The sequence below is a fragment of the Crassostrea angulata genome, chromosome 7, assembly GCF_025612915.1.
Source record: "Crassostrea angulata isolate pt1a10 chromosome 7, ASM2561291v2, whole genome shotgun sequence".
NCBI classification, from domain to species: Eukaryota; Metazoa; Mollusca; class Bivalvia; order Ostreida; family Ostreidae; genus Magallana; species Magallana angulata.
In genome coordinates this window covers 53472535-53487241 of record NC_069117.1, presented here as the reverse complement: position 1 = coordinate 53487241, position 14707 = coordinate 53472535, and the positions used below count along the sequence as shown (strand labels likewise).

The following is a 14707-nucleotide window of genomic DNA, read 5'->3' as shown; positions in this document are numbered from 1 at the left end:
ATAATAAATTATACTTGCCCTCACTGTAAAATAACATAGGAAATATTGCTCTAAAAGCATTAGTTAAGGTTTTGGCTATAATCGTAAAACGTGATGAAGAATACTAGACTATTTATTATTATCTCGTATATAGTAGTAACTTGAATAAGTATTGAGCACAAAATTATAATGTCTGTCAGTGTTTCCAAAATATCAACATGAAATAACAAAATTTTGCATTTTGATTAATGAAAAATTAATGTAATTTTATTTTATAATTCATGAATTTTTTCACCCTACACCAATAAATATATTCAAACTGGACATTCAAAAAAGTGCTTTTATTATTTGTGTTTAATTGATAAATGATAAAATGAGAAATAAAATTAAAATTAATTGTATTTCACTAAACTTCGCAAAACATTGCGCAATGACACAATGCCTCTTTCTACAGATTTCATACCTGCAAATGCCAGCTGTTTTATGAAGAAATTCATTCGGGATTTCCGCTTTGAGACCGCTACCGCCACAAGAACTATACTGTTTCCAACCATGATAAATAGTAACAGGAAAATAATCATTATCTGCTGCTCCGTCTAAAAATATTGAAAATAAATCAAAATTAAATGTTATAAAACCCAGTATTATTTTAAACAATATGTGTAAAATGAAATGTTGACTTAGTCAGCCAAAATTTGAGTATCAGTTGTCGAGTTATATGCGAGTCAGAGCTCACAATTTTATGTTATGTAAACAAAGCTCATGCAGGTCATGTTTTTGTTTACATTTGGATTGTTCAAAAGAAAATACCAGGTTTAGACCTCAAGTGACTGTGACAAACGATAGGAACTGTTTACATATGTTTCAAACGAATAAGCAGACAACAAAATCAGCTTGAAAAAGAACTTAAATTTACTTGTTTATTAAAGCAATGTTTACATACCAAGGAATTGTCAGCTCTGTATCTTGCTTACTTATAACTCTTCGACACCCAAAGTTTGAATTGATCATTAGAAATGCATTTTCTAATTTCTAAAACATTGTAAACAATACAACTACAAAAATAAAATGTGACTAATATCTTGACCACGCCCCCTTAAGTCAAGGTCTAATGTTACCTACCTGTATGCATGAAAAATTACTTAAAAATTGACGATACCTTGCTACAAATTACTAAATAGCCACAAATTATACACGGCTTTTTTTTAACCTCTATGGGACATGACTCAAAAATGTGAAATTCTACATCATATATGTATAATTATTTCATAAAATATGGACTCCATTCAAAGCTCGATAACAATTTCTTCAATTCATATCAATTGATGGACTTGAAGCCCCAAGATGCTGTCCGAACCCTGGGATCATAAAACTTAGGCAAGCTCGCTTTTAACCTCGGTCTCACTTTTCTATTGTATATTCCTTATGTAACAGTGAGACTTAGACCAACAATGATATTGTATTAGTTTCATGGCCCCGGGTCCTAATCTTGGTTCGTCAAAGTTTAAATACACTAAAAACTACCGTATAAAAGGAAACCCATTTATACAAACTTCACCTTTAAAGGGGCATGGTCACGATTTTGGTCAAATTTTATTTTTCTGTTTTTATTATTTACAATGCTTTAGGAATGCATTTCTAATGATCAAATGAAATTTAGGTGCCAGTCGATGAGTTTTAAGCAAGATACAGGGCTCACAATTCTTCGTCATTTAAACAAGGCTCGTGCGATGTTTTTGTTTACATAGGTTCAATATACCAGTAAAAAATCTTTTTCAAGCTAATTTGTCTATCTTCTTATTCATTTTAAGCATAAATAAACAGTTACTAACGATTAACACATTCATTTGAGGTCTAAAACTGGAAATTTCACTTCAACATTCAAAATGTAAACAAAAGCTTTGTTTACATAGTGAAGAATTGTAAGCTCTGTAACTCCCTTATAACTCAACAAATTACAATCAAATTTTGGTTGCCTATTATAAATGCCTTACTGAAGCATTGTAAACATTGAAATCGAAAAAATAATTTTTGACCAAAATCGTGACCATGCCCCTTTAAGCATTTTTGTAAACTGGATATATTAAGCTCATAGCTCATGTTCACGAGGCAGTTGAAAAGATTAAATGGAAACAGAGAGTCAAACAAATAGACGGAACAGAAATGGACACTTTTACGAAAGAGAGAAATCACAAGTTATATAAAAGTGTCATTTTTGTGAAAAACAAACCCAGTGTGAATTCATATTGTAAAAATGTAGTTCAAACCTCCTAATTTTTTCCCGACGATGTGTGAGGGGGCGTCCCCTCGCGACTAAAAATGTTTTAATGCATTAAATGAATCAAGTTTACTCTTTTGTTTCTTGTATTTTATTGTTAACGTGTACATCAAATTTGAGTTACGTATTCTCCATTATTTACATGTCTTAAGAGTACACTCTGCAATAACTTTGCAAATGAAAAGAATATTTACTTATTACAATGCTCAAGAAATACATCGGTGCAAAAGTTAATTGGTTTTGGTTCAACCTAGCCCACGTGTGTTTGTACACTAACATGCCCACATAAACACGATTTGCAATGCTTACAACTAATCTACAAGCTTGTATGTGTATGTCAACGGCAGCATTCAAACTCCATTTCTTACAAATACTCTTTTAATAATGAATTCCTAAATGATCCAATGTAAACTGGCGATTGCACCGCAAGCTTCAATCTAAACAGCAGTTCTTTGTAACGTGTAGCGTCTATTTCTAGGAATCGAGTGTTCTTTCTCAAATTGTCTTAAAAAGAGTGAGAAGAGACTGAAAAGGATGATTGTGATAAAAGAAAAAGGCAACAATTTGTAAACTTCTGGAGCATATACATGCACCCATTATTTTACTCTCTGAGTATGTGTTAAGTGTTTTCTGTTATTTTTTAATTCAAAAAACAGGAGTGTTTTGCTTAACAACGTTTTCCTTATACCTTAATATTGATATATCAATGAAATGTCCAAAAAAGCTGCCGTTTGGAGTCTCGCCACCAAACAGTCGCTTTATTAGTCATTATCAGCCGATACATTTATATGTAAACATGTGCTTAAGCTCATATTGTTCTCAGTCGGTCCTTTCAGCTTGCATGGTGTGCCGTACATCAATTCAATGATTTTCGATATCGGGTGTAAAAACGATGTGTTGTTGCCTGCAAGCTGATACAACGCGTATTTTGATCCTAAAGTAATTTAACTTATATGCGGAAATTAATGAACTCGCTGTACATACTCATTTCCTGTGGTTGGTGTTTGTTGATTAAATGCAATGCAGTACACCATATACCTAACAATGGTCGCTGGGTTTTTTTTTAATTTCACTTAACATACCGACTTCATTTTGCCCATTTCTTATTGGAAACATTATTTCTTTCCGTTTTATTTATTTATTTCTTCAACTTATGATTAATTAGGCTATTCGTAATTTTTTTTGGGGGGGGAGGGGGGCGGGGTATAATCTTTTACTGTTTTCTTTTCACTAAAAATATGATTTCCATTTAATCCGTTTTCGCTCATAAACTCGGCTGTATGGTGTTTAAGAAATTCTAAGTCTTTTTTATAGTAGAGCTTAATAAGAACCCTTTTGGACTTTAGCGTGTTAAACCATCGGGATTAGGCGACTGCACGCAGACCATCGGACTTTCGCGTGTAATACCATCGGTTTTGTCCATAAAGTCCTACAAATATATTCAATCGTTACGTAATCATTCAATATTATTTCATTGTAAGTATACATTTTGATGCAAACTCCAACTGACTTGGATCCGCCAAAGTGTGTTCACCACCTTACTCTCATCTTTGCTATTTCGGGCTAGTTTATCGAAAATGAAAGTATGTTTAATTAATTTTACAATAATTACTTATCTTGTAAAATTAAATTATAATTTACGCATGTTGAAATAGCAAATGTGAAAGCAGTTACTCTCGTGCAGGCATTATTTTTTTTTAGTTTATTGGCAAAATGTCATAATTCATAAGTAAAGATATAAGTTAATCTTATAAATAATATATATCTTTGAATTACTGGTATTTGGGTGTGTTTGAAAAGCTCTCACAGAATCGCAACAGGAAAGGATCTGAACGCCTATATTTTATTTATTTTTTGATGAAATTCAAGCCCAATAATTAAAAAAAAAGTTAAGTTTTTAACTTTGAACCCATGAATTTTTCGGTACGGAGTTACCTTTACATTAATAGAAATTTTAAAAATTTCAGCAGAAAATTTTAGGTCAAAGAAAAATTCTCGATTAAAACCCACATGTCAATTATTTTAATTTATTAGTAATCAACTACGTATGAAAATCCCAAGAGCGTGGATATAGAGTTTTCATGTTGTATTTTATTGCTGAGTTCAAAAATATAGAATGTTCCCGATTCTCTTTTTTCTTTGATTAAAATCTATTCTAAATGCGTTTTTCATTTAATACCATTATTTTCTTCACCTTATGTTGAAGGTTATAAATCATTTTGTTTCATCCTTGCAACACTTCACTGAGTAACAATAGAAGTTGGCGACCTAGAGACCGGAAACTACGTAATACAAATAGCAAAAATTACATAGCAGTTAATGGCGGTCGGTATCATTCATGAAGGTAAAAAAAGTTGCAGATGACATCAGCAGACAATAAAAGCCATTATTCTAAGTTTATAACCAATATACCCAAGATTTTTTTCATCATTTCAAAACAATTTGTTCCCCTTTCGGGCAAATTCAAACGCTGGAAATATAGTTTATGATAAGTCAAAGATAATGATTGCCTTTTACATTGACGCGGACGGTTTGGGATTGAAACTCGTTTCATATTGAATCGGGTTGCTTCAACACCTTCTCTGTTTTATTCAAAACGACTGAATTGGGAATATCGCGAAAATTATTTCATGATTTTATTATTACCAACATCATTCAATCACTTTATTATATTGAAAATTATGTTTTGAGTTTTAATTTATAAAGTTCAATTTGCCTTTGTCAGTGAACTTCTTGGTTTTTTTTTTAAATCGTGATGATGACTACAACAATTATGATAAATATGTTTTCAAGCCAATGCTTTTGATAACTTTAATACTTCTACTAAACCCTATTCAGAGGTGCTTTCTTGGAATAATTGAAAAAGTTATACATTAAAAGACAAACAAACTCATGCTAGTAATTCAAATACACGTACTTTCCAGTTAGTAGGTGTTAAATGCTTTAATATTTAGCCACACATTTAAGTTTATCAATTTAAAGATGTGTCATGTTGTAAATTTTGAATTTACCGGTTGGCAGTAAATACAAAATTTACAAGTAAATTTTGTATTTACTGCCACACGGTAAGAAATGTGAATACGTGTTGATATTCGATGTGTTGGGTTTTTATCGTTACTTGTACATGTATATCACCATTCCGGTACAACGCTTACAGAATATTCAATTCATCGTGGATTATCTCCGACCAAATGAAATCTCTGATTACTTGCTTGCTTGATTATTCATGAGCTGGACTCTGGTCGGTTATCATGGTTTTTTTTATCATTTCTAACGATTAGCCATAAACAGGATCACCAACTCTTAACCAAATTCCCTAAATTTAGAAGAAGGTGATTACAATTGTATGGCTGACAGTATAATCAGCTGTTTCCATTTTACTAGTACGGCTTGGATTAAACGATATCAGATTAATGAATACTAATGAAAATACTAACCAGTGAATTAATAAATAGTGTTATCTCTTTTCTCTCTAACCTTAATACTAATATATAGTTAGAAATTTAGCCAATTTAATTCAATTTCAACTTGGTTTTTGGCAGAGCTAATAAGTACGACATGTTTGTGTACGCCAGACAGAGCACCTCATACTCTAAAAGTTGTAAAAATTCAAAGCTTGTCCATTTATAATTAGCTTGTCATATAGTATTATGCAATTACTCGCCTTTTTAGCTATTTACTCATAAATAACAAGCATTTCAAGTTTATGTATCAGCTAACGTTTATCTAAAACTCGGTACATGTACAAGGCCGGTGTAAAATATTGTAGAAAACAAAAATTTAATACGCTATTCAGATGTGGCATGCAATGCTAATATTGTCTTCAGATGCATCATGCATACCAAATATTACTTTTAAGTTTTAAAGTAAAAAAAAATATTTTAATTTCAACTTACATGGAACCACAGAGCGAAGTTGTTTGATACTTCACTTGTGCCATTGTTCTCTGTAGAATTGTCGTAGGAAGCCCCCGTTATATTGTCCTTCAACACACTCCCGTTCATACTTAGAAAAGTCCAGTTCTTCATTGTATTTGACTAATTTTAATTTACACCGTTCCACAATAAATATTAAAAATGACGACACACAATCTCAAAATCTGCATTGTTCATTTCTATAAACCAGATTCCTAAGTAGAGTTTTATCACAATAGGGCACATTACATGGGCTTCATCCTTTGATGGGGACGCTTGATAGGTTAGAAACGTAACGTCTTTGTAAGTTGCGATCCAATTGACACGGGTCTTTTATATGTTTTGCCGTAATTAGCAGATGGGCGCTGTGATGACGAGATCGTCCATTGATCCAGTAAACTCACAGCGGAAAACACATTGCTCTCCGTCGATATCCCTCTATCATGTACCACAACTTCCTGAAAAAAAATATTACAGCAGTTATTATGTTTATCAAATTCTATTCAGTTTTAGTATTAAACTAAAGGTTTCAAAACCTCTCAGCCTCCAATAGAGCTGGGTGATAGGAATCTAACTTCAATGGAATCGTTAGATCTTTAGAAGTAGCAATGCAAGCAGGCACTGCGCCACAGTGGTACAAAAAAACAATACCTTACAGAGAGGATCTCATCCTTAAAGATTAATTGTTACAAGTTCTTCTGTCTATCGGAATGAAGGTTGGAGAAAATAACACGAAATTTTTTTCCTGCTAATGGGCGATTCCAGGAAATGGAAACCTATCTCTGTCCGATTAAAGATGTGTGATAAATGTATGATACCGAATGAGGGGTGTGACAAATTTAACATCATTAAGGCGGTGTGTGCCTGTACTATTAAAATGACGCAGCTTTCTTATCTGGTACTTACTGTATACAATAATGAGTTTCATTACACGTAATATTCAACTGTGGACTGTCTTTCCTATTACCTATTTTTAGAGGTGGGGGTTATACAGAGGCATTGATTAATCTACTGGAGAGAAAGAGCCTATTTAAAAATGCCAAACATCTATAAACTGACAAAACGTAGATAAAATTGTCAATATATGTATGAAGGAATCAGAGTCAAAAAGGTGCAGTTCTGGATAATACGTAGCATTGACTAGCTGTTTTTAAATCATGCACTTTATGATTATGAATTTTTTCCTCCAATGAAGTGCAATATGTGCAACCGTGGGGATTGGGTGATACATTAAACATGGATCATTCACCTCCTCAAAGCACAAACTCTTCATTGATACGCCCAGATCTTTCAAACTGGGTTATGTTTAAGTGTAATCATTAACACAGTGCTCCACTCTTGTTTCCTTCTTTTTCGATAATATTATTCGCAATTTGATTTGATTATTGAATGAACACGAAATATATTGCTGTAGTAATCTATGTTTCAAAGTCGAAATGATAAACCCTGTCTAAAACTCATTCTATGCAAAATATGCTTCTTATACTTGTCAATATATTTCTAACGATGGAATGTTGCGTGTTGTACTCAATGCTTAATCCTTTTCCCCCCAAATTTGAAGATGGGGGAATAAGATGGTGCAAATGCCCATTCAGTTTAGTAGTGAAATACGATTTTGAATTTATTTTCCCCAATTAAATCTATTCAAATATATTATAATACAAGTTTGCAAAATCACAATTTCTAACTATATTCAGCTTTTAATATATTTAACAAAAGATAAGAAAAAAAATATTGTCAGAATTTTTTTGCGGTATCAAACCCATCACATAAAAATCCTAGGTACTTAAGGTTAGCTTATGTCAAGAACATTAACCACTGAGCCATTTCAGACACAACAAAGTAGGCTGTTTAAATACTATGTCTGACTTTGACCACGGATTTACGGACTTGTATTATTTTTTTCAAAATGTTCGATTGTTGGGATACAAAATGATGGTTTTAATGTATAGTGGGTCATCTCTCCACGTTTTTGTTGGTTGAAATCGATTTGTTTTCAAATAGACCTTATTTAGACTTTGAGAAAAATACGGAGCACAGACCCACTCTATAAAAGAAAATGCCTTGAAGTTCTAAAAAATGACAGTATTTGCAGGTTTTTATATGTATGCGCCTGTTTGAGTCAACATATGCCAGGTATTGGAAATGTTTATAGGTTAAAAATCAATGATATGTAAAATGTATATTGTTTTAAATTATTTTTTTTTAAAAATATCAAATTTATTGATAATTTAATTTTTCAGTAGCTTGTCCGACTGTGCCTGGGCATTTTAAACGCCTTATCCACCCATCTTCTTTCGTTATATTCAGCTATAAATCACATTTTGTAACATCAAAATCACGTGTTCTTTACTCAATGAATGCACCATATCTAGCATGTGTTTATTCATATAAAGCAAGATAAATATATGTTATATGTTCTGAGTTGTGCAATATTAATAAATCTTGCAAACCTTCCTCCTCTCGCCTAACTGTTTTATAACAAAAATTTCCTTTATAATAATTGAATACTTAAGAAATGAACTTAATTAGACAGATATGGGCTCCTGACATTTTTAATTTAATTTGCTACATCATATACTCGTGTGAAGTCGATGTAGTTCATTGCCATTTATCATTGTCATTTAATATAATACAGTTTTATTCCTGGTAAAATTTTATCATAAACAACATCGGTTCAATATCATTTATCATTGTCTTATAAACACTATCATTGACTTATAAACATTATCATTGACTTATAAACACTATCATTGACTTATAAACATTATCATTGACTTGTAAACATTATCATTGACTTGATCATAGTTTTATTTATGTACAATAAATAATAAAGCCATGACAGAAACTGCCAACACGTTTTCTATTATTTTGTTCTGTCGAAATAATGACTACCCAAGTTATACGAGTATAATCTGGGCTGGGGCAGTTTACGCTTTATAATCCGCGAAGCGTAAATTGCTTCAATCCAGGTTAAACAATATTACTTCGGTAGATATTGAGTTCATTCCTTATAATTTAATTTTCTGGTATTTACTGTACAAACTGAGTGCGTTTTACTTTTAGAAATAATATTAATCTGTTCAAAATTCTAAAGTAACGTCAAGCAGATTAGTGCGTCTTTGACGTTGGTGCATTGTGACGAATAATAAAAATACAGGAAGTGTTCAAATTTCATGTGGATAATTTTTTTACTCCATTTCTGTCGGATTAAATGTAATAATTGAATAATAAAGGTGGGTAAGCGCTGTAACAAATTTAACATCATTAGGTTGTGTATGCTAATATTAATATTAAAATGACGCAGCTTTTTTAGCTGGTACCTATATGATTATGAATTTCATTACATATAATAAATATTCTGCTGTGACCTGCCTTTTATGTAGGGATGGGGTATACAGAAACTTCAATTCGTCTACTAGAAAGAAAGCCACCTTTTAAAAAAAAAGGCCAAACATCTACACTGACAAAACACCGATAAAATTGTCAATATATTATATTCGTAGAATTTTTAAAAAAGCACACTTCTAAATGAATGCGTAGCATTGATTAGCGGGCTGTCTACCATGGCAGGGACGTAGCATTGATTAGCGGGCTGTCTACCATGGCAGGGACGTAGCATTGATTAGCGGGCTGTCTACCATGGCAGGGACGTAGCATTGATTAGCGGGCTGTCTACCATGGCAGGGACGTAGCATTGATTAGCGGGCTGTCTACCATGGCAGGGACGTAGCATTGATTAGAGGGCTGTCTACCATGGCAGGGACGTAGCATCCGTAGCGTCTTTTTCTGACAGCAAAGATTTTTTTTTTATATTTACATTAAAAATATTGAATTATCCCCTCATTCATCCTGAATGGTCCCCTCACTTTATTCATATTTTTTTCGGTGAGTCTGCCCCCCCCCCCCCCCCATTTCAAAAACGATGCTACGTGCCTGCATGCACTTACGATTATGCAGTTTTTTTCTCCGCTGAAGTGCAATATGTGAAGATGGGGTTATTAAAATAACACTGAACTTGTACCTCCTCAAAGTAAAGCTTCATTGATAAGCCCAGTGAGGGCTCTTTCAAAACTCACCAATGTATCAATCTTGTTTTACTCTATTTCTCTAATATTAATCGCAATTTGATTTGATTATTGAATGAACAAGAAATATATTGCTGTAGTAATCTATGTTTCAAGGCATAGCGGTAAACCCTGATAATTTGTCAAAAAATCTTTCTTTGTCAATCCAGTTGGATTTTGCGTGTCCTACTTATCCCCCTCCTGCTCAAGTATTCGGTTATATTCTGCGATAAAATCACGTTCGATCTGTAACACCCATGTCATGTGGTCTTTACTCGAACGAATGCACATTATCTAGCTAGCATGTGTTTATTGATCTAATGCACGATAAACATGTGATGCCAGTTTAATAACTTTTGGAACCCTCCCGCCCCTGCTCCCACTTTTTAGAAAAGATATATCTTCTATATATAATTGAATATTAAAGGTGCAGTTACAGAAACTTGACTTAAACTAAGGCTCTCCAAAGATAATACTAAGTTGAACGTCACCTTTAATCTTCAAAATTCGACGAGATGAGATTGGAACAAAAGTGATTTTTCATTTATTTACAGAGAGTGATAAATGAAAGATATAGTGATTATTTGTCTTCTCGGTTATAAAGACAACTCTAATGGGTATCCCATACGGTATTTATCCAAACATGTGCTCTAAATACATGTACATAAATTTTCTACTTCTACAGATTGCAGTTTAACCAAACAAGAAAAGATAATATTAGAAATTGGGATGGGTCTGGAGGTTTATTTTCAATGAAACGACAATTTCTCCTTCACGTACGCTGACTACGCTCGTGGATGACGTAAATTACAAAATGAACCAACTTTGAACAGACAAAGTTGTTTATGAAGGCTTCAAAGGATTAGTTTCGAGTTCATGTTAGTTAACATACCTCTACTTTTTCTGGGTACAAAACATCAGCTTGTGTTATTTTTTTCAGCAGAAACGATGCACAGTAACAGTGCAGCTGTAACTCGTCTCTCCACGACTACAGGGGCGCTGTTTACTCAATTCTACTTTCTTTTTACAAAAATTTTTTAAAAAGAACAAAAAGATAAGGAATTTACCCCTATCCACTGAGCTATTAAAGTAAAGAAATACAGATTCTTAAGCCTTTCATGTGGTAATAATACTATTCAAAGGATCTGGCGCAGGGATTAAAACTTATACGATTAAGCGCATATACGTTGGGTTAAGCTTTTCTTCTAGACGCTCTTGAGTTGAAATCATATACCGAGATGTTAATCGGAAGAAAAGCAAACTCGTCTCAGATACAACGTTTAATTGTTTGGCTCTCTGATCGTTCTCATTACAACGTAGGATATGATAGCAACATGTATAATGCAGGTAAATGAGAGGGTGTTGCTGTTTTCAAACACTCCATACATAAGTATGGTCGCTTGAGAATACTCCTTACAAAGTAGTTAGAAACGTATAGATCATATTTTATGAATTAGAGCAAATTTTAAGTATTTACTATTTGACTTGATCAATACCGACATGTATGCTGTTAACTTTTTAATATTAACCTCAATAAAATGTAAATACCTCAAAAGCCAAAAGATATTTCTTTTTCACTTTATATTTCATTGAATATCAACATCTTTCAAAGAAATGTTCATTAAGTCGCATCTTAAATTGCTCATGCAAGTTTGGATAGATTTAAATACGAAAATAACCCTAAATTTCCAAAGTGATTTTAACAATCAAAAGCAAGCTTTTGTTTCATTCCGCGAAAGATATCATAAAAAAGCTCTGAAAAGGTTGATGTTTATTAATGATATCTATTTTAACCGAAAGGTTGTCAACCTTATTTTTAAAAAATATATATTTCATCAAATATGTCAAAACAAAAAATGCAGAAAATAATTTGCATTAATGAGTATAACATTTCTTCAAAAAGGCGACCAAAAATGTGACCAGAATACCGATGAAAAAGAAGAGTTAGGTATAAAATATACTAAAGAAAAACATTACATGCCTTTATTGCTCTACGGGCGACTTTTACTTCTAGGAACCCTAAACATTTCCCTAAATTGTCCAAATTACTTTGTTCTGTAATCATGTAATGCAACAAAAAAGTCAGATATCAGATCTGTTCATATTACATGACTGTACGTTCTCCGACTTTTTACCCATCTGTAATGTCGTTTTACGATCTAACTAGATCAAACGACTGATGTCTTCCTGGCGGGCTTCGCTCCCAAAGGTTAAACGTTCTACGGGAAAAAAAGATAATTAGTTCTTTTCTCTACACTACTCCTCACAAAAATTGTAATGTCTCGATCTGAACAAAGCAGACGACAGGCATCCGAGATCCGATATTATAAAAACCATGATATATTATTTCATATACACCGAGGAATTGACAATTCTATGTCCGTTGGTATTAAAAGTATGGCGCTTCCATTATTTCACCTCCGAAGTGAATGCAATAATCCAGCGACAGGCAATATATATAATATATCACACACAATGTCGATTCATCGTGAGCATATATCAGGATGAAAAACGCGATAATTTATCATGTATACCTCAAGCACCTAGTATTTGGGTATATTGTACATCAATCATGTTCGCTAAGTCGTTTGCTTACAAAGTTTTTTTCGATGTTATTCATTAAAAAATGTGTGTCACAAGACTGCTTCTTGTATATATTAAAAAAATAACGATAACTTCTATGATAAGAAACGGTAATTACAACTAGTTAATAAATTATCGTTTTAGAATCTAACGTTTATCACAACTGTATGTGTTAATTTCTAACAAACGGTCAAAATTCAGAATGATGGCGTTTATAGCGGAACAGTTATTGTCGAAAGAATGTGGAACAATACCCTACAGCACAGAATGCATTGCATAGGCGTCGGAAGCAAATTGAAAGTGGGGGGGCTAGACTAATCCTCAGAAATATTGAGAAAAAAGTATTTCCCAAAATCATGGAAATCCTAATCCGTGGGGGGGGGGGGGGGGGGGGGGGGGGGGCGTACCTATACTTCCAAAAAAAAAATTACTTACCAAATTTTTTTCCCAAAATCATGAAATTCCTAATCCGTGGGGGGGGGGGGGGGGGGGGGGGGGGCTAGTATGCTTCTGAATCTAACTTTTCAATCTTTCAAGGTAAATTTAGGAACAATAATCTCTCCTGCGAGAAAAAGTGGGGGGGCTGAACCCTCTATCATGCTATGTTTCTAATGGTTTGGTATAACTTTGCAAAAAAAGTGGGGGGGCTAAGCCCCCCCTAGCCCCCCCGGTTCCGACGCCTATGCATTGTATATAAAACAAAATAAAATTAACATTGCTGGTTTGGCAATATAACTCTGTAACATTCCATCATGCTATATTCTAGAGCCAGGAATTGGACGCCGTACACAAGCATCATTAGTATAGTCTTTTATCTCCAGGCTTATTGGCTACTTGCACGATCAGTTGAAAAGTAAAGAGAAACTTAAACGGGGCACAAAAACTATCACTGACATCAACATACGTTGTAGAAACACTAAAATTTGTACTTAATATCGAATCTATTATTATTGTACCGAAATAAAGATCACCTGATTATTGCTGAAAACGTGAGCATAAAATGAAATTGTGTTACAAGTGCATGATACTAGTTTTATACCCAGTAACACAATTATAATTGACGTTTGTCTTTTTTTACTCGTATAGTTTTCGTTGCCAAATTTGTGTCATGCCCCAATCGCACTACAAAGACTGCACTTAGGTTAAGTCCAATTATACGGATGAAACCAAGAATAACTCTAAAATACAGTGATGTATCTCATAACTCAATTTCTAATAAAATAAGAAGCACTGATTAACTTCAGTCAAAGTTACTTTGGCAAATCGTACAATTGTCCTGATTGCAGCAGAGAGTACTCGTTGATTCTACGTAAATTCTCTGTGGGTGGGAGTTACGATGGCATAGATTTTCATTGTGTTTTCAATGATTGTCTATAACGTTCATTAGTGAGTTCACGAGTGTTCAGCCAGGCATAACCGCAATGTTTAAAAATCTCATAAATACACATTAAAGCACTGCTTTTCCGAGGTCTTTTGTTCTTTAATTTATATTACATGAGGTGATTATTGGAATCTCTTTTACACAGTTTATTGTACTTCCTACTTAGTAATCCACGGAAGAAGAAGGTGAGGCATCTAATGAAATATTCATTATAATTGGTACATTTATATCCTGGAGCCAGTGCAGACTTGTTTTCTTTGTATAAAATCTCTCTCTCTCTCTCTCTCTCTCTCTCTCAGAGGTGGAAAAATGTCAGTGGGTAGAAAAGACGGGATGGAATGCACACAGAATAACATTTATTGCAAAGAATCTGAGTGTGTAATGAATGTACATTTTTCGTTGAAATACAAACATCAATATTCTTGACGTTTTCAGAAGAACAATTCTTGACGTAAGATGCATACGTTCAGTTGTGATCTATGACTACAGAACTTCACTCAATTTA

At 33.3% G+C, this 14707-nt stretch overlaps 1 protein-coding gene across 4 annotated transcripts in view; it reads right to left on the bottom strand.

Annotated features, from left to right (window-relative positions):
- The window catches only part of LOC128155871 (cardioacceleratory peptide receptor-like), a 31823-nt gene that overhangs the window by 9219 nt on the left and 7897 nt on the right, over nucleotides 1–14707 (bottom strand). The window contains exons 1-3 of one of the 4 annotated variants that reach the window (XM_052817751.1): nucleotides 11131–11282; nucleotides 6154–6629; nucleotides 443–575 (exon numbers count right to left, since the gene is read on the bottom strand). In XM_052817751.1, the coding sequence (XP_052673711.1) occupies nucleotides 443–575; nucleotides 6154–6285 (265 nt within the window). In that variant the 5' untranslated portion in view covers nucleotides 6286–6629; nucleotides 11131–11282. Of the gene's footprint in view, nucleotides 1–442; nucleotides 576–6153; nucleotides 6630–6822; nucleotides 6841–11130; nucleotides 11283–14707 lie in introns of those variants that run through there. The other 3 variants (XM_052817748.1, XM_052817750.1, XM_052817749.1) reach the window with 3 other exon arrangements.